The sequence below is a fragment of the Dromaius novaehollandiae genome, chromosome 30, assembly GCF_036370855.1.
Source record: "Dromaius novaehollandiae isolate bDroNov1 chromosome 30, bDroNov1.hap1, whole genome shotgun sequence".
NCBI lineage: Eukaryota > Metazoa > Chordata > Aves > Casuariiformes > Dromaiidae > Dromaius > Dromaius novaehollandiae.
The window spans coordinates 340,633-359,603 of record NC_088128.1 but is presented as its reverse complement, the minus strand read 5'-3'; the positions used below and the strand labels follow the sequence as shown (position 1 = coordinate 359,603).

The window sequence follows — 18,971 nt, the reverse complement described above, 5'->3', positions numbered from 1 at the left end:
TGGGGGTGGGGGAGCGATGAGGGGGCGGGGCCTCGGGGGCGGGGCCACGAGGGGGCGGGGCCACGAGGGGATACCATCCCAGCCCTACTGGCAGCATGGGGGCGGGGCTTGAGGGGGAGGGGCTTGGGGTGCCCCCCCCATGAAGGCAGGGACGAGGGACCCAGGTGTCCAGGTGCCCCCCCGAGCTTTCCCAGGCTCCGCCCCCACGGGCCGCCCTCATTTGCATACATTTGCATCTCATTCGTAAGCCCCCCCCACTGGGAGGGGGCGGGGTCAGTGGGGGGGAGCCGGGTCATGTCCTCCGTGCGGATACAGTCAGCACGCGCCGATGTTTCCACGCATTTACATTCATTTGCATAAATCAGCATAAATTTGCATATTTTCGCCCATATTTGCATGCGCTTGCGCGCCCCGCCCCCCCGAGGGCGCCGCGCGTTGCCACGGCAACGGCCGCCGCCGCCACCGGCTGCTCCACGCATGCGCGGCGCCCCGCCAGCAGCTCCCCTCCCCATTGGCCGCGGTGGCAGCCAATGGAAGGCGGCGCCGCGGGCGCGTTGCCAGGCAGAGTCTGCCGAAAGGGCAGCGGTCTGTGATTGGTGCAGGCGGCCGGCGCCTGAGGCGGGGCGCCGCCGCGCCGCGCGCCTCGCTGATTGGCCCTCGCCGGAAGTAGCCCCCCCCCCACAGCGTGAGCCACGCCCCCCTCTTCCCCCGGCCAATAGAAAGCCGCGACGCGCGGTTTCCATGGCACCTGCACGGCCGCTTCCGGGTCCTACCTCAGCGCCGCCGCGCTGGCGAAGGGGGGGGCAGCGCAGCCACTGCGCATGCGCAGGAAATATTAATATTCATGACGTACACAACAGCTCATGAATATTAATGAGGGCACCTCATTACCCCCCCGGGTTCTTCAGGGCCAACCCCGTCGCCATGGAAACCGGGGCCTGTCCCGTCACCATGGAGACCGAGGGGGCCCTTCCCGGTTGCCGTGGCGACTGTCACAGTGGTTTGCGGCCTACCCCGTTGCCATGGAGACCAAGGGTCCTTCCCGGTTGCCGTGGTGACTGTCACAACAGTCTCAGGCCTACCCCGTTGCCATGGAAACCGGGACCTACCCCTCCATGCAGGCTGGTTGCCATGGTGACTGTCAACCCGCTCCAAGGCCTACACCCGCAGGCTGTTGCCACAGCAACCACCACCCCAGAAACCGCAGGAGGGGAACTACCCCGTCACCGTGGTGACCTGTACCTACCCCCTCAGTCGCCATGGCAACCACCCCCCCAACGAGGCCCCCACGGGGCCTAGCCCGTTTCCACGGTTACCCAGAGCCTGCCGGCAGTGGGGGGGGGGGGGGGCAAAATGGCGGACGGGGGGCAAAATGGCCGCCCAGGCTGGGCCCCTCCCCCGGCTGAATGTCAGGGGCCGGCGGGGGCGGGGGGGGCTATTTTTAGCCCCCCGAAAAGGCCAGGGGTCGGCGGAAAGGTCGCAGCGGGGGGGGGGGGAGGCCCTAGATAAGGGGCGGCCCCGGGGCCGGGGGGGCAGCGGGAGCCGGTGTTGCCCCACGGTGAGTCGGGGGGGGGGTGCGGGGCGCCCTGGGGTGGGGGGGTGCTGCCCTGCCCCCCCCACCCTTGTGGATACCCCCCCCAGCACCCCTATATCCCCCTGGGACCCAAACAGCCCCCCCCCCAGCACCCATATCCCCCCCAGGGACCCAGAATACCCCCCCAAGGCACCCTAAATACCCCCCCCCGGGACCCCTATACCCCCCCCAGGCGCTCTAAATACCCCCCTGGGACCCAAACACCCCCCACCACCACCCAAAATATCCCCCAGGCACCCTATATTCCCCCCCCGGCACCCTATATTCCCCCCCCAGCACACATATACCCCCCCCCAAACCCTACATACCCCCCCGGCACCCTACATACCCCTCCGGGACCCCAAATACCCCCCTGGCACCCCAAATAACCCCCTTGGGACCCCTGATACCCCCCCAAAATAGCCCCCAGTGCCCCCAAATACCCCCCAGCCTCCCCCAGATACCCCAAATACCCCCCCGGGACCTCCAATACCCTCGAGACCCCCCCCAAATACACCCCTCACCCCAAATACCCCCCTGGCACCCCAAATAACCCCCCTGGGACCCTGATACCCCCCCCAAAAATAGCCCCCGGTACCCCCAAATACCCCCCAGCCCCCCCCAGATACCCCCCAGGCCCCCCCAGGAACCCCAAATACCCCCCGGGACCTCCAATACCCTCGAGACCCCCCCCCCCAAATACACCCCTCACCCCAAATACCCCCCTGGCACCCCAAATAACCCCGTTGGGACCCTGATACCCCCCCCAAAATAGCTCCCGGTACCCCCAAATACCCCCCAGGCCCCCCCAAATACCCCCCAGCCCCCCCCAGGGACCCCAAATACCACCCGGGACCTCCAATACCCTCGAGACCCCCCCCCCAAATACACCCCTCACCCCAAATACCCCCCTGGCACCCCAAATAACCCCGTTGGGACCCTGATACCCCCCCCAAAATAGCCCCCAGCACCCCCAAATACCCCCCAGGATCCCAAACACCCCCCCGGCACCACCAAATCCCCCCCCCCAGGACCCCAAATACCCCCCAGGACCCTCCCAAAATACTTCCGACCCCCCCAAATACCCCCCGGGACCCCAAATCCCCCCCCGGGACCCTAAATTGCCCCCCCGGCACCCCAAATCCCCCCCCCCCGCCCGGTGACTCAGCGCTCGGCGCCGCGGCCCCTTTAAGCGCCCCCCCGCCCCCTCCCGCCGCTTCCGCCCGCGCGCTCTGACGTCACGGCCTCCCCCCCCCCCGCCCCGCCCCGCGCGCTCGCTGCAGCCCCGGCGCGAGACCAGGTGGGGCGCGGGGGGGGCGGCAGGTTTGGGGCGAAAAAGGCGGATTTTGGGGCCGGGGGGGCAGGTTTGGGGCTGCAAAGGTAGATTTGGGGGCTAGAGGGAAGATTTGGGGCGAAAAAGGCGGATTTTGGGGCTGGGGGGGCAGGTTTGGGGCTGCAAAGGTAGATTTGGGGGCTAGGGGGAAGATTTGGGGCGAAAAAGGCGGATTTTGGGGCCGGGGGGGCAGGTTTGGGTCTGCAAAGGTAGATTTGGGCCTAGGGGGAAGATTTGGGGCGAAAAAGGCGGATTTTGGGTCCGGGGGGGCAGGTTTGGGGCTGCAAAGGTAGATTTGAGGGCTGGGGGGGCAGGTTTGGGGCGAAAAAGGCGGATTTTGGGGCTGGGGGGGCAGGTTTGGGGCTGCAAAGGTAGATTTGGGGGCTGGGGGGGCAGGTTTGGGGCGAAAAAGGCGGATTTTGGGGCTGGGGGGGCAGGTTTGGGGCTGCAAAGGTAGATTTGGGGGCTAGGGGGCAGATTTGGGGCGAAAAAGGTGGATTTTGGGGCTGGGGGGCAGGTTTGGGGCTGCAAAGGTAGATTTGGGGGCTAGGGGGAAGATTTGGGGCGAAAAAGGCGGATTTTGGGGCTGGGGGGCAGGTTTGGGGCTGCAAAGGTAGATTTTGGGGCTAGGGGGAAGATTTGGGGCGAAAAAGGCGGATTTTGGGGCCGGGGGGGCAGGTTTGGGGCTGCAAAGGTAGATTTGGGGGTTGGGGGGAAGATTTGGGGCGAAAAAGGCAGATTTTGGGGCTGGGGGGCAGGTTTGGGGCTAAAAAGGCAGATTTTGGGGCGGAGTCCAGATTTGGGCCTAAAAAGGCAGATTTTAGGGCTGGGAGGGCAGATAGGGGACTCCAGGCACAGATTTGGGCCTAAAAAGGCAGATTTTGGGGCTGGGGGGCAGATTTGGGGCTGAAGAGGTGGATTGGGGACTTTGGGGGCAGATTTGGGGCTAAAAAGGCAGATTTCAGGGCTGCGGAGGAGGATTTGGGACTCTGGGGGCAGATTTGGGCTTAAAAAGGTAGATTTTGGGGCTGAGGGAACAGATGCGGGATTCTGGGGGCAGATTTGGGGCTAAAAAGGTGGATTTGGGGTCCAGAGGAGCAGATTTGGGGCTAAAAAGGTGGATTTTAGGATTTGGAGGCAGATTTGGGGCTAAAAAGGTGGATTTGGGGTCCAGAGAAGCAGATTTGGGGCTGAAAAGATGGATTTTAGGATTTGGGGGCAGATTTGGGGCTGAAAAGGTGCATTTGGGGTCCAGAGGAGCAGATTTGGGGCTAAAAAGGTGGATTTTAGGACTTGGGGGCAGATTCGGGGCTAAAAAGGCAGATTTTAGGGCGGGGGCCAGATTTGGGGCTGAAAAGGCCGATTTGGGGGCCGGGGGGGGCAGATTTGGGGCCGGGGGGGGAGATTTTGGGGTTGGGGGGGGCAGTTTTGGGGGGGTCCCGCTCCGCCCCATTGGGGGAGGGGGGGGAAGGGAGCCCTGCCCGGACGCCTGGGCCCTTCTCGCTGCCCTTGAGACGCCCTTGGGGCTCCCTGCCGGACGCCTGGGCCCCTTCCGCCTCCCCCCCCGCCCCCCCAACCCGGACGCCTGGGTCCCTCCCCGGACGCCTGGGCCCTTTCTTGCCCCCCCCACCCGGACGCCTGGGTCCCTCCCCGGACGCCTGGGCCCTTTCTCGCCCCCCCCCCCCCCACCCGGACGCCTGGGTCCCGCCCTCGCTCTCCGCCCTTGACCGCACCCCGAGCCCGGCCCGGACGCCTGGGCCCCTTCCCCGGCCAGGGTGACTTCCCCAACCCGGACGCCTGGGCCCTTCCCCGCCCCCCCCCCCTTCCCCACCCCGGACGCCTGGGCCCATCCTGTCCCCCCTCCCTTCCCCGGACGCCTGGGCCCATCCTGTCTCCCCTCCCTTGCCCGGACGCCTGGGCCCATCTCCCCCCTCCCTTGCCCGGACGCCTGGGCCCATCTCCCCCCTCCCTTCCCCGGACGCCTGGGCCCATCTCCCCCCTCCCTTCCCCGGACGCCTGGGCCCATTTACCCCCCCTTCCCGGACGCCTGGGCCCCTTTCGCCCCCCCCGGACACCTGGGCCCCTTTACCCCCTCTTCCCGGACGCCTGGGCCCCAGAAAGGGGGGGGGGGAGGTGTTGCCCGGACGCCTGGGCCCACGGGGTTGGTTCGGGGGGGGGGGGACGAGGGCGATTCCCCGGACGCCTGGGCCCCCGCAGGAGCCGCCATGCCGCACCAGTACCCGGCGCTGAGCCCCGAGCAGAAGAAGGAGCTCGCCGACATCGCCCTGCGCATCGTCGCCCCCGGCAAGGGCATCCTCGCCGCCGATGAGTCCACTGGTGAGGCACTGGGAGCACTGGGAGGCACTGGGAGGGGTTTGGGGGGCACTGGGAGGGGTTTGGGGGGCATTGGGAGGCACTGGGAGGCACTGGGGGAGCTCGCCGACATCGCCCTGCGCATCGTCGCCCCCGGCAAGGGCATCCTCGCCGCCGATGAGTCCACTGGTGAGGCACTGGGAGCACTGGGAGGGCACTGGGAGGGGTTTGGAGGGCACTGGGAGGGGTTTGGGGGCACTGGGAGGGGTTTGGGGGGCACTGGGAGGCACTGGGAGGCACTGGGGAAGCTCGCTGACATCGCCCTGCGCATCGTCGCCCCCGGCAAGGGCATCCTCGCCGCCGATGAGTCCACTGGTGAGGCACTGGGAGCACTGGGAGGCACTGGGAGGGGACTGGGAGGGGTTTGGGGGGCACTGGGAGGGGTTTGGAGGGCACTGGGAGGGGTTTGGGGGGCACTGGGAGGGGTTTAGAGGGCACTGGGAGGCACTGGGAGGCACTGGGGGAGCTCGCCGACATCGCCCTGCGCATCGTCGCCCCCGGCAAGGGCATCCTCGCCGCCGATGAGTCCACTGGTGAGGCACTGGGAGCACTGGGAGGCACTGGGAGGGGTTTGGGGGGCACTGGGAGGGGTTTGGGGGGCATTGGGAGGCACTGGGAGGCACTGGGGGAGCTCGCCGACATCGCCCTGCGCATCGTCGCCCCCGGCAAGGGCATCCTCGCCGCCGATGAGTCCACTGGTGAGGCACTGGGAGCACTGGGAGGCACTGGGAGGGGACTGGGAGGGGTTTGGGGGGCACTGGGAGGGGTTTAGAGGGCACTGGGAGGCACTGGGGGAGCTCGCCGACATCGCCCTGCGCATCGTCGCCCCCGGCAAGGGCATCCTCGCCGCCGATGAGTCCACTGGTGAGGCACTGGGAGCACTGGGAGGCACTGGGAGGGGACTGGGAGGGGTTTGGGGGGCACTGGGAGGGGTTTGGGGGGCACTGGGAGGCACTGGGAGGCACTGGGGGAGCTCGCCGACATCGCCCTGCGCATCGTCGCCCCCGGCAAGGGCATCCTCGCCGCCGATGAGTCCACTGGTGAGGCACTGGGAGCACTGGGAGGGCACTGGGAGGGGACTGGGAGGGGTTTGGAGGGCACTGGGAGGGGTTTAGAGGGCACTGGGAGGCACTGGGAGGCACTGGGGGAGCTCGCCGCCGTCGCCCTGCGCATCGTCGCCCCCGGCAAGGGCATCCTCGCCGCTGATGAGTCCACTGGTGAGGCACTGGGAGCACTGGGAGGCACTGGGAGGGGTTTGGGGGGCACTGGAAGGGGCTGGGGGGTGCCCGGAGGGCACTGGGGGGAATTGGGTGGCATTGGGGTGTAGTGGGAGGCACTGGGAAGGGACTGGGAAGGGATTGGAGGGCACTGGGAGCACTGGGAGGGGACTAGGGGGAACTGGGGAGTAGTGGGAGGCACTGGGAAGGGATTGGGGGGCACTTGGAGGGGACTGGGGAGCACTGGGTGGCACCAGGAGAGGACTGGAAGGCACTGGGAGCACTGGGAGGGGATTGGGAGTGACTTGGAGAACACTGAGTGACACTGGGAGGTAGCAGGAAGCACTGGGAAGGCACTGGGAGATGATCAGAGGGAACTGGGAAGCACTGGGAAGGGACTGGGAGCACTGGGAGGGAATTGGGAGGCACTGGGGGGGACTGGGAGGCACTGGGAGAGCACTGGGGGGCAGCAGCTGGCACTTGAAGCTACTGGGAGGACACTGGGTGACACTGGGAGGGCACTGGGAGGGGACTAGGAGGACACTGGGTGACACTGGGAGGGCACTGCGTGGCCCCAAGTGCTATTGGGTGGCACCGGGTGACATCAGGTGACCTCAGGGTGGCACCAAGGAGACATGGGGTGACCCCAGGTGCCACGGGGTGACCCCAGTTGGTACTGGGACACCACTGGGTGGCCCCAGGTGCTACTGGGAGCACTGGGAGCCCTGCAAACCCTGGCAGCAGTAGGTGCAGCAGGAGGACGGGTGCCACCAAGGTGGCCATGGGTGATGGCAGGTGCCATCAGGTGACCCTGGGGGGTCCTGGGTGACCCCAGGTGCCATTGGGTGACACTGGAGGGTCCTGGGTGGCCCCAGGTGTCACTGGGAGCACTGGGAGCCTTGGCAGCGGTAGGTGCAACAAGAGGATGGGTGCCACCAAGGTGGCCATGGGCGATGGCAGGTGCCACCGGGTGCCACCGGAGGGTCCTGGGTGGCCCCGGCTGCCATCAGGTGACATTGGGGGGTCCTGGGTGGCCCCAGGTGCCATGAGGTGACACTGGGTGACCCAAGGTGGCCCCAGGTGTCACTGGGAGCACTGGGAGCCTTGGCAGCGGTAGGTGCAACAAGAGGATGGGTGCCACCAAGGTGGCCATGGGCGATGGCAGGTGCCACCGGGTGCCACCGGAGGGTCTTGGGTGGCCCCAGGTGCCATGAGGTGACACTAGAGGGTCTTGGGTGGCCCCAGGTGCCATGAGGTGACACTGGGTGGCCCCAGGGGCCACCGGGAGCCCTGCAAACCTTGGCAGAAGTAGGCGCAACAAGAGCACGGGTTCCACCAAGGTGGCCATGGGCGATGGCAGCGACGGCAGATGACACTGGGGGGTCCTGGGTGGCCCCGGGTGGCCGCGGGGACCCCGCGGTGGCCCCCGGGGGGGGTGACGCGGGCGTCCCCGGCGCAGGCAGCATCGCCAAGCGGCTGAGCTCGGTGGGGGCGGAGAACACGGAGGAGAACCGGCGCTGGTACCGGCAGCTGCTCTTCACGGCCGACCAGCGCGTGGACCCCTGCATCGGCGGCGTCATCCTCTTCCACGAGACCCTCTACCAGAAGGCGGACGACGGGCGCCCCTTCCCCGCCGTCATCCGCGCCAAGGGCGGCCTCGTCGGCATCAAGGTGGGCACGGGGACGCGGGGGGGGACGTTGGGGGACGCGGAAGGGTCACAAGGACGTTGGGGGACGCGGAGATGTTGAGGGGACGCAGGGATGTGGGACGCGGAGAGGTTGAGGGGACGTTGGAGGACGTGGAGAGGTTGAGGGGACATTGGGGGACGTGGAGACGTTGAGGGGACGTGGAGACGTTGAGGGGACGTTGAGGGGACGTTGAGGGGATGTGGAGACGTTGAGACGTTGGGGGACGTGGAGACGTTGAGGGGACGTTGGGGGACGTGAAGACGGGGGACATTGGGGGGCGTGGAGACGTTGAGGGGACGTTGGGGGACGTGGAAGGGTCACAAGGACGTTGGGGGACGCAGAGATGTTGAGGGGACGCAGGGATGTGGGACGTGGAGATGTTGAGGGGACACTGGGGGACGTGGAGACGTTGAGGGGACGTTGGGGGACGTGGAAGGGTCACAGGGACATTGGGGGACGCGGAGATGTTGAGGGGACGCAGGGATGTGGGACGTGGAGAGGTTGAGGGGGCATTGGGGGACGTGGAGAGGTTGAGGGGACGTTGGGGGACGTGGAAGGGTCACAGGGACATTGGGGGACGCGGAGATGTTGAGGGGACACAGGGATGTGGGACGTGGAGACGTTGAGGGGGCATTGGGGGACGTGGAGACGTTGAGGGGACGTTGGGGGACATGAAGACGTTGAGGGGACGTTGGGGGACGTGGAGACGTTGAGGGGACGTTGGGGGACGTGGAAGGGTCACAAGGACGTTGGGGGACGCGGAGATGTTGAGGGGACGCAGGGATGTGGGACGTGGAGACGTTGAGGGGACGTTGGGGGACGTGGAGACATTGAGGGGACGTGGAGACGTTGAAGGGACGTTGGGGGACGTGGAGACGTTGAGGGGACGCAGGGATGTGGGACGTGGAGACGTTGAGGGGACGTTGTGGGACGTGGAGACGTTGAGGGGACGTTGGGGGACGTGGAGAGGTTGAGGGGACGTTGGGGGACGTGGAGACATTGAGGGGACGTGGAGACGTTGAGGGGGGACGTTGGGGGACGTGGAGACGTTGAGGGGACGTTGGGGGACGTGGAGACGTTGAGGGGACGCAGGGGTGTGGGACGTGGAGACGTTGAGGGGACGTTGGGGGACGTGGAGACGTTGAGGGGGCGTTGGGGGACGTGGAGACATTGAAGGGAGCTTGAGGGGACATAGAAAGCACGCAGGGATGTTAGGAGACGTGGAGATGTTGTGGAGACGTTGAGGGGACGTTGTGGGACGTGGAGATGTTGAGGGGACGCTGGGGGACATGGAAGGGCCACAGGGACGTGGAGATGTTGAGGGAACACAGGGATGGTGGACGTGGAGACATTGAGGGGACGTTGGGGGACGTGGAGAGGTGGAAGGGCCACAGGGACATTGGGGGACATGGAGAAGTTGAGAAGACTCAGGGATGTTGGGGGACGTGGAGACATTGAGGGGACATTGGGGGACGTGGAAGGACCACAGGGACATTGGGGGACATGGAGAAGTTGAGAAGACACAGGGACGTTGGGTATGGAGACGTTGAGGGGACATTGGGGGACATGGAAGGGCCACAGGGACGTTGGAGGACGTGGAGATGTTGAGGGGACACAGGGATGTGGGACGTAGAGACGTTGAGGGGACACTGGGGGACATGGAGACATTGAGGGGACGTTGGGGCACGTGGAAGGGCCGCAGGGACATTGGGGGACATGGAGACATTGAGGGGACACTGGGGGACATGGAGACGTTGAGGGGACATTGGGGCACGTGGAAGGGCTGCAGGGACACTGGGGGACATGGAGATGTTGAGGGGACATTGGGGGACATGGAAGAGCCACAGGGACGTTGGGGAACGTGGAGACGTTGAGGGGACATTGGGGGACATGAAGGGACATGGGAATTTGGGGTGGAACAAGCTCAGGGAGACTTGGGGACATCAGGGGGACACGGAGATGGGGCACAGAGGGGACGTGGGGACAGAGGGGACCTGGGGACAGCGGTGGCTGCGGGTCCGAGGGACGTTGGGGGGGACATTGGGGCTCCCGGTGACCGTGTCCCCATGTCCCCTCCTAGGTGGACAAAGGGGTCGTCCCCCTCGCTGGCACCAATGGCGAGACCACCACCCAAGGTGCGTGACCGTCCCCAAAGGTGTCCCCAGGTCCCCAAGGGTGTCCCCGGGTCCTTGGTGGGTCCACAAGGGTCTCCCTGAGGGTGACCAAGTGTCCCCGAGGGGTCCCCAGGTCCTCAGGAGGTCCCCAAGGGCTTCCCCGTGTCCCCAAGGGGGTCTTTGTGTCCCCAAGGGGGTCCCCAGGTCCCCGAGGGGGTCCTTGTGTCCCCGAGCGGTGGCCAACGTTGTCTCTGTGTCCTCGTCGGCCTCCCCGTGTCCCTAGTCGTGTGCGTGTGTGTCCCCGCGGCCGTCCCCGTGTCCCCGAGGCCGTCCCCACGTCCCCCGTGCCTCCTCCGCGTCCCCAGCGCTGTCCCCACGTCCCCAAGGCTGTCCTCGTGTCCCCAAGGCCATCCCGATGTCCCCAAGGCTGTTCCCAATGCCATTTCCGTGGCTCTGCCTGCACATTCCCCGCCGGTGTCCCCAAAGCTGTCCCCAAGGCTGTCCCCGTGTCCCACATGGTACTTGCATGTCACCAACATGATTCCTGTGTCTTCAATGCCATCTCTATGTCCCTGAGGCCGTCCCCGTGTCCCCGAGGCCACCCGTGTCCCCAAGGCTGTCACTGTGTCCCATGTGCTACCTGCATGTCCCCAAGGCTGTCTGCACGTCCCCAAGGCCATCCCTGCGTCCCCAAGGCTGTCCCCATGTCCCTAATGCCACCTGCGTCCCCGCGATCCCACCACCGTCCCTGTGGCTCTCCCCGCACGTTCCCCGCCGCTATCCGTGTCCCCAAGGCTGTCCCCATGTCCCTTGTGCCACCTCCATGTCCCCAAGACCTTCCCTGTGTCCCCAAGGCCGTCCCCATGTCCCTAATGCCACCTGCGTCCCCACCGCCATCCCCAACGCGATCCCACCGCCGTCCCCGCGGCTCTCCCCGCACGTTCCCCGCCGTGTCCCCCGCCCCGGTGTCCCCCCGCCGTGTCCCCACGGTGTCCCCGCGCGCCCAGGCCTGGACGGGCTGATGGAGCGCTGCGCCCAGTACAAGAAGGACGGGGCCGACTTCGCCAAGTGGCGCTGCGTCCTCAAGATCTCGGAGCACACGCCGTCGCGCCTGGCCATCCTGGAGAACGCCAACGTCCTCGCCCGCTACGCCAGCATCTGCCAGCAGGTCGGTCACCTCCCCGGGCCGCCCCGTCACCTCCCCGGGCCGCCCCGTCACCTCCCAGTGCCGCCTCTGCGTCACCTCGGCGGGTCTCGGTGGCGGTGGCCCCGTCCCGCGGCTTGGGCTTGGTGGGGTTGGCTCTGTTGGTGGCCTTGGGGGTGGCCCTGTGTCACCCGGTGTCACCCCGAGGTGGTTGGGGACCTCCTGGTTCTGATGCACTGCTGGGATGTGGTCTTGGTGGTGGCCTTGTGTCACCTGGTGTCACCCTGGAGTGATTGGGGACCTCCTGGTTCTGATATACTGCCGGGACGTGGCCTTGGTGGTGGCCCTATGTCACCTGCTGTCACCTCGAGGTGGTTGGGGACCTCCTGGCTGTGTCATGATGCTGGGACGTGGCCTTGGTGGTGGCCCCGTGTCACCTGCTGTCACCCTGGGATGTCTGGGGACCTCCTGGTTGTGTCGTGGTGCTGGGACGTGGCCTTGGGGGTGGCCCTGTGTCACCTGCTGTCACCCCGGGGTGGTTGGGGACCTCCTGGTTGTGTCGTGGTGCTGGGACGTGGCCTTGGTGGTGGCCTTGTGTCACCTGCTGTCACCCTGGGGTGGTTGGGGACCTCCTGGCTGTGTCGTGGTGCTGGGACGTGGCCTTGGGGGTGGCCCCGTGTCACCTGCTGTCACCCTGGGATGTCTGGGGACCTCCTGGTTGTGTCATGATGCTGGGACGTGGCCTCGGTGGTGGCCCCGTGTCACCTGCTGTCACCCCGGGGTGGTTGGGGACCTCCCGCGATGCCGGGATGCCCCCAACGCGTCCCCAACGCGCCCCGTCCCCGCAGAACGGCATCGTCCCCATCGTGGAGCCCGAGATCCTCCCTGACGGCGACCACGACCTCAAGCGCTGCCAGTACGTCACGGAGAAGGTGGGTGTCCCCGCGTCCCCAACGCGTCCCCAACGCGTCCCCACGTCCCCAACGCGTCCCCAACGTGTCCCCAACGCGTCCCCAGGTGCTGGCGGCCGTCTACAAGGCGCTGAGCGACCACCACGTCTACCTGGAGGGGACCCTGCTGAAGCCCAACATGGTGACGGGGGGCCACGCCTGTCCCAAGAAGTACAGCCCCGAGGAGGTGGCCATGGCCACCGTCACCGCCCTGCGGCGCACCGTGCCGCCCGCCGTCCCCGGTGAGCCGCGGTGGCCCTGGGGACACCAGCGTCATGGCGTCGGGGTCGTCTTGCTGCGGTGGCCCTGTGGTGGCATCTCTGTGCTGTCCTCGTGGCCGTGTCCCTGTCCCCGGGGCTGTGTCCCACCCCCTGGCCATGTCACCGTGCTGTTGGTGTGCCTATGGCTGTGTCCCCATGTCACCTCTGTCCCCATGGCCATGGCTGTGTCCTTGTGGTGGCATTCCTGTCCCCATGGTCGTGTCCCCAGGGCCGTGTCCCTGTGGCCACGTTCCTGTCCCCAGGGCCGTGTCCCCATGCCACGTTCCTGTCCCCAGGGCTGTGTCCCCATGGCCATGTCCCCGTCACCATGACCATGTCCCCATGGCCGTGTCCCCGTGGCCATGTTCCTGTCCCCAGGGCCGTGTCCGCATGGTCGTGTCCCCAGGGCCGTGTCCCCGTGGCCATGTTCCTGTCCCCAGGGCCGTGTCCCCATGCCACATCCCCATGTCACGTTCCTGTCCCCTTGGCTGTGTCCCCGTGGCCATGTTCCTGTCCCCAGGACTGTGTCCCCGTGTCCCTGTCCCCATGGCCGTGTCCCTGTGGCTGTGTCCTGGTCCCCATGGCTCTGTCCCCATCTCCCCATCCCCATGGCCACCTTCCTGTCCCCATGACCACGTCCCTGTGGCCACGTCCTGGTCCCCTTCCCCACGTCTCCATCCCCACGTCCCCATGGCCATGGCCAGGTTCTCATCCCGTCCCCATGGCCGTGTCCCCATGGCCATGTCCCCGTCCCCATGACCACGTCCCTGTGGCCACGTCCTGGTACCTGTCCCCATGGCCACCTCCCTGTCCCCATGGCCACGCCCCATGTCTCCAAGGCCGCGTCCTGGTCCCCATCCCCACGTCCCCATGGCCATGTCCCCATCCCTATGGCTACGTCCCCGTGGCCATGTCCAGGTTCCCATCCTGTCCCCATGACCATGTCCCCATCGCTGCATCCCTGTGGCCGCGTCCTGGTCCCCATCCCCACGTCCCCATGGCCACCTCCCTGTCCCCATGGCCACGTCCCCATGGCCACGTCCAGGTTCTCATCCTGTCTCCATGGCCACGTCCCTGTAGCCGTGTCCTGGTCCCCATGGCCGCGTCCCCGTGGCTGTGTCCCCATCCCCATGGCCATGTCCCTGTGGCCATGTTCTGGTCCCCATGGCCACGGCCACCTCCCTGTCCCCATGGCCATGTCCCCATCCACATGGCCACGTCCCCATGGCCATGTCCCCATCCCCATGGCTGCGTCCCTGTGGCCACGTGCTGGTCCCCGTCCCCATGTCCTCATGGCCACGGGGACGTGGCCATGTCCAGGTTCCCATCCTGTCCCCATGGCCACGTGCTGGTCCCCATCCCCACGTCCCCATGACCATGTCCCCATCCCCATGGCCACGTCCCCATCCCCATGGCTATGTCTCTGTGGCCACGTGCTGGTCCCCATCCCCACGTCCCCATGGCCATGTCCAGGTTCCCATCCTGTCCCCATGGCCACGTCCTGGTCCCCATCCCCACGTCCCCATGACCATGTCCCTGTCCCCATGGCCACGTCCCCATCCCCATGGCTATGTCCCTGTGGCCACGTTCTGGTCCCCATCCCCACGTCCCCATGGCCACCTCCCTGTCCCCATGGCCACGTCCCCATCCCCATGGCTATGTCTCTGTGGCCACGTGCTGGTCCCCATCCCCACGTCCCCATGGCCATGTCCAGGTTCCCATCCTGTCCCCATGGCCACGTCCTGGTCCCCATCCGCACGTCCCCATGGCCATGTCCCTGTCCCCATGGCCACGTCCCCATCACCGCGTCCCCGTCCCCCCCCGGCGTGACGTCCCCGTGTCCCCGCGCAGGCATCACCTTCCTGTCCGGGGGCCAGAGCGAGGAGGAGGCGTCGCTGAACCTCAACGCCATCAACCGCTGCCCGCTGGGGCGGCCCTGGGCCCTGACCTTCTCCTACGGGCGGGCGCTGCAGGCCTCGGCCCTGCGCGCCTGGGGCGGCAAGCGCGACAACACCAAGGCCGCCCAGGAGGAGTACGTCAAGCGCGCCCTGGTACGTGGCGGGGACACGCGGGGACACGGGGACGGGGGTCCTGAGAGGTACGGGGACGTGGGTCTTGGTGGGACACGAGGATGTGGGGACGTGGGTCTTGGTAGGATGCAAGGACGTTGGTCTTGGTGGGACACAAGGACGTGGAGTTGGGGGTCTTGGTAGGACATGAGAACGTGGGTCTTGGTAGGACGCAAGGACATGGGGACGTGGGTCTTGGTAGGATGCAAGGACGTTGGTCTTGGTGGGACACAAGGACGTGGAGTTGGGGGTCTTGGTGGGACACAAGGACGTGGAGTTGGGGGTCCTGGTAGGACACAAGGACATGGGGATGTGGGTCCTGGTAGGACGCAAGGACATGGGGACGTGGGTCATTGGTAGGACGCAAGGACGTGGGGATGTGGGTCTTGGTGGGACACAAGGACATGGAGACGGGGGTCTTGGTAGGACATGAGAACGTGGGTCTTGGTAGGACGCAAGGACATGGAGATGGGGGTCCTGGTGGGACACAAGGACATGGAGTTGGGGGTCTTGGTGGGACATGAGAACGTGGGTCTTGGTAGGACACAAGGACATGGGGATGGGGGTCTTGGTAGGACGCAAGGACGTGGGTCTTGGTGGGACACAAGGACGTGGAGTTGGGGGTCCTGGTAGGACACAAGGATGTGGAGTTGGGGGTCCTGGTAGGACACAAGGACATGGAGATGGGGGTCCTGGAAGGACACAAGGACATGGGGACGTGGGTCTTGGTGGGACACAAGGACATGGAGTTGGGGGTCCTGGTAGGACATGAGAACGTGGGTCTTGGTAGGACACAAGGACATAGGGACGTGGGTCTTGTTGGGACACAAGGACATGGAGTTGGGGGTCTTGGTGGGACACAAGGACATGGAGTTGGGGGTCCTGGTAGGACACAAGGACATGGGGACATGGGTCTTGGTAGGACGCAAGGACGTGGGGACGTGGGTCTTGGTAGGACGCAAGGACGTGGGGACGTGGGTCTTGGTAGGACGCAAGGACGTGGGGACGTGGGTCTTGGTGGGACACAAGGACATGGAGATGGGGGTCCTGGTGGGACACAAGGACATGGAGTTGGGGGTCCTGGTGGGACACAAGGACATGGGGATATGGGTCATTGGTAGGACGCAAGGACGTGGGTCTTGGTGGGACACGAGGACATGGGCACGGGGGTCCTCATGGGACACAAGGACATGGGGACGTGGGTCCTGGTAGGACGTGGGGACATGGGTCTTGGTGGGACACGAGGACATGGAGATGGGGGTCTTGGTAGGATGGAGGGACATGGGGACGTGGATCTTAGTAGGACATGGAGATGGGGGTCCTGGTGGGACACAAGGACACGGGGATGTGGGTCTTGGTAGGACGCAAGGACGTGGGGACGTGGGTCTTGGTGGGACACAAGGACATGGGGACGTGGGTCTTGGTGGGACACAAGGACATGGGGATGGGGGTCTTGGTAGGACACAAGGACATGGGGACGTGGGTCCTGGTAGGACGTGGGGACATGGGTCTTGGTGGGACACGAGGACATGGAGATGGGGGTCTTGGTAGGATGGAGGGACATGGGGACGTGGATCTTAGTAGGACATGGGGATGGGGGTCCTGGTGGGACACAAGGACATGGGGACGTGGGTCTTGGTAGGACGCAAGGACGTGGGCATGGGGGTCCTAGTAGGACACGAGGACATGGGGATGTGGTTTTGGTAGGACGTGGGGACATGGGTCTTGTTGGGACACAAGGACATGGAGTTGGGGGTCCTGGTAGGACACAAGGATGTGGGAACGTGGGTCTTAGTGGGACACAAGGACGTGGAGTTGGGGGTCCTGGTAGGACATGAGAACATGGGTCTTGGTGGGACACGAGGACGTGGAGATGGGGGTTCTGGTAGGATGGAGGGACATGGGGAGATGGATCTTGGTAGGACACAAGGACGTGGGTCTTGGTGGGACACAAGGACGTGGAGTTGTGGGTCCTGGTAGGACACAAGGACATGGGGACATGGGTCTTGGTAGGACGCAAGGACATTGGGACGTGGGTCTTGGTAGGACGCAAGGACGTGGGGACGTGGGTCTTGGTAGGACGTGGGGACATGGGTCTTGGTGGGACACGAGGACATGGAGCTGTGGGTCTTGGTAGGATGGAGGGACATGGGGACGTGGATCTTAGTAGGACATGGGGATGGGGGTCCTGGTGGGACACAAGGACATGGGGACGTGGGTCTTGGTAGGACGCAAGGACGTGGGCATGGGGGTCCTAGTAGGACACGAGGACATGGGGATGTGGTTTTGGTAGGACGTGGGGACATGGGTCTTGTTGGGACACAAGGACATGGAGTTGGGGGTCCTGGTAGGACATGAGAACGTGGGTCTTGGTGGGACACGAGGACGTGGAGATGGGGCTCCTGGTAGGATGGAGGGACGTGGGGAGATGGGTCTTGGTAGGACACAAGGACGTGGGTCTTGGCGGGACACAAGGACACGGGGACGTGGGTCTTGGTGGGACACAAGGACATGGAGTTGGGGGTCTTGGTGGGACACAAGGATGTGGGGACATGGGTCTTGGTGGGACACAAGGATGTGGGGACGTGGGGACACGGGGATGTGGGTCACAGTGGGACAGGGGCACATGGGTCACAGTGGAACATGGGGACGAGGGTCCTGGTGGGACACAAGGACACGGGGACATGGGTCTTGGTGGGACACAGGGACACAAGGACGTGGGTCCTGGTAGGACATGGGGACATGGAGATGTGGGTCCTGGTGGGACACGAAGGGGCGGGAGAACTTGTCGGGGCGACATCACGGCCCCACACGCGTGTCGGGGTGACGTCACGGCCCCACACGCGTGTCCCCGTCCCCGCAGGCCAACTCGCTGGCGTGTCAGGGCAAGTACACGCCCAGCGGGCAGGCGGGCGCCGCCGCCAGCGAGTCCCTCTTCATCTCCAACCATGCCTACTGAGGGGCCCCGGCGTCCGGGCCGCGCCGTGACACGCGGTGACACGTCACGACACGCGGTGACACGTCATGACACGCCGCGACACGCCGCGACACGCGCGGCCTCCCCGACTCGCGGCAATAAACGGAAACTGCCTCTGCACCTGCCTCTTTGGGGGCCCAGGCGTCCGGGAAAGGGGCCCAGGCGTCCGGGAGGGGCCCAGGCGTCCCGGGGTGGGGGCAGGTGTCCGGGGGATCTAGGTGTCTACAGAGGGGCCCAGGCGTCCGGGCAGGGGGGAGGGAATCTGGGGAAGGGCCCAGGCGTCCGGGGAAGGACTAAGCGTCCAGGGGAGCCAGGTGTCCGGGGAAGGGCCCAGGTGTCCGGGAGGGGCCCAGGCGTCCGGGGAAGGGCCCAGGTGTCCGGGAGGGGCCCAGGCGTCGGGGGGGGGGGGGCTGAGCGTCTGGGGGACCCAGATGTCTGGGAGGGGCCCAGGCATCCAGGAGGGGCCCAGGCGTCCGGGGGAGGGAACCCAGGAAAGGACCCAGGCGTCCGGGGAAGGACTAAGCGTCCAGGAGGGGCCCAGGCGTCCGGGAGGGATCCAGGCGTCCAGCAGACCCAGGCGTCTGCGGAAGGGCCCAGGCGTCCGGGTGGGGCCCAGGCGCCCGGGGGACCTAGGTGTCTACGGAGGGGCCCAGGCGTCCGGGTGGGGGGGGCAGGCATCTGGGAGGGGCCCAGGCGTCCGGGGGACCCAGGCGTCCGGCAGACCCAGGTGTCTACGGAGGGGCCCAGGCGTCCGGGGGAGAGGGAATCTGGGGAAGGACCCAGGCGTCCGGGGAAGGACTAAGCGTCCAGGAGGGGCCCAGGCGTCCGGGAGGGATCCAGGCGTCCGGGGGACCCAGGTGTCTACGGAGGGGCCCAGGCGTCCGGGTGGGGGTGCCCAGGCATCTGGGGGGGGCCCAGGCGTCCGGGGGACCTAGGTGTCTACGGAGGGGCCCAGGCGTCCGGGGGACCCAGGCGTCTGCGGAAGGGCCCAGGCGTCCGGGGAACAACTGAGCGTCTGGGGGCCCAGGTGTCCGGGGGGAGGGAAGGGCAGGCATCTGGGAGGGGCCCAGGTGTCCGGGGGACCCAGGTGTCCGGGTGGGGGAGGGAACCCAGGAAAGGACCCAGGCGTCCGGCCAGGGGTGCCCAGGCATCTGGGGGGGGCCCAGGCGTCCGGGGGACCTAGGTGTCTACAGAGGGGCCCAGGCGTCCGAGGAGGGGCCCAGGTGTCCGAGGAGGGGCCCAGGCGTCCGGGGGACCCAGGTGTCTACGGAG

At 66.4% G+C, this 18,971-nt stretch overlaps 1 protein-coding gene across 2 annotated transcripts; it reads left to right on the top strand.

Annotated features, from left to right (window-relative positions):
- The first annotated feature begins 2,778 nt into the window (after positions 1-2,778).
- ALDOA (aldolase, fructose-bisphosphate A) lies at positions 2,779-17,817 on the top strand. 2 transcript variants are annotated; one of them, XM_064499514.1, is made up of 9 exons: positions 2,779-2,873; positions 5,124-5,243; positions 7,956-8,167; positions 10,266-10,320; positions 11,307-11,467; positions 12,292-12,375; positions 12,461-12,635; positions 14,505-14,704; positions 17,586-17,817. In XM_064499514.1, exons 2-9 carry the CDS (start codon positions 5,132-5,134, stop codon positions 17,679-17,681), a joined length of 1,095 nt encoding a protein of 364 aa, XP_064355584.1. In that variant the 5' UTR covers positions 2,779-2,873; positions 5,124-5,131; the 3' UTR covers positions 17,682-17,817. The 2 variants fall into 2 exon arrangements, with proteins under 2 accessions (XP_064355584.1, XP_064355585.1); XM_064499515.1 differs by lacking the exon at positions 2,779-2,873 and adding an exon at positions 3,563-3,600.
- The last annotated feature ends 1,154 nt before the right edge of the window (positions 17,818-18,971 follow it).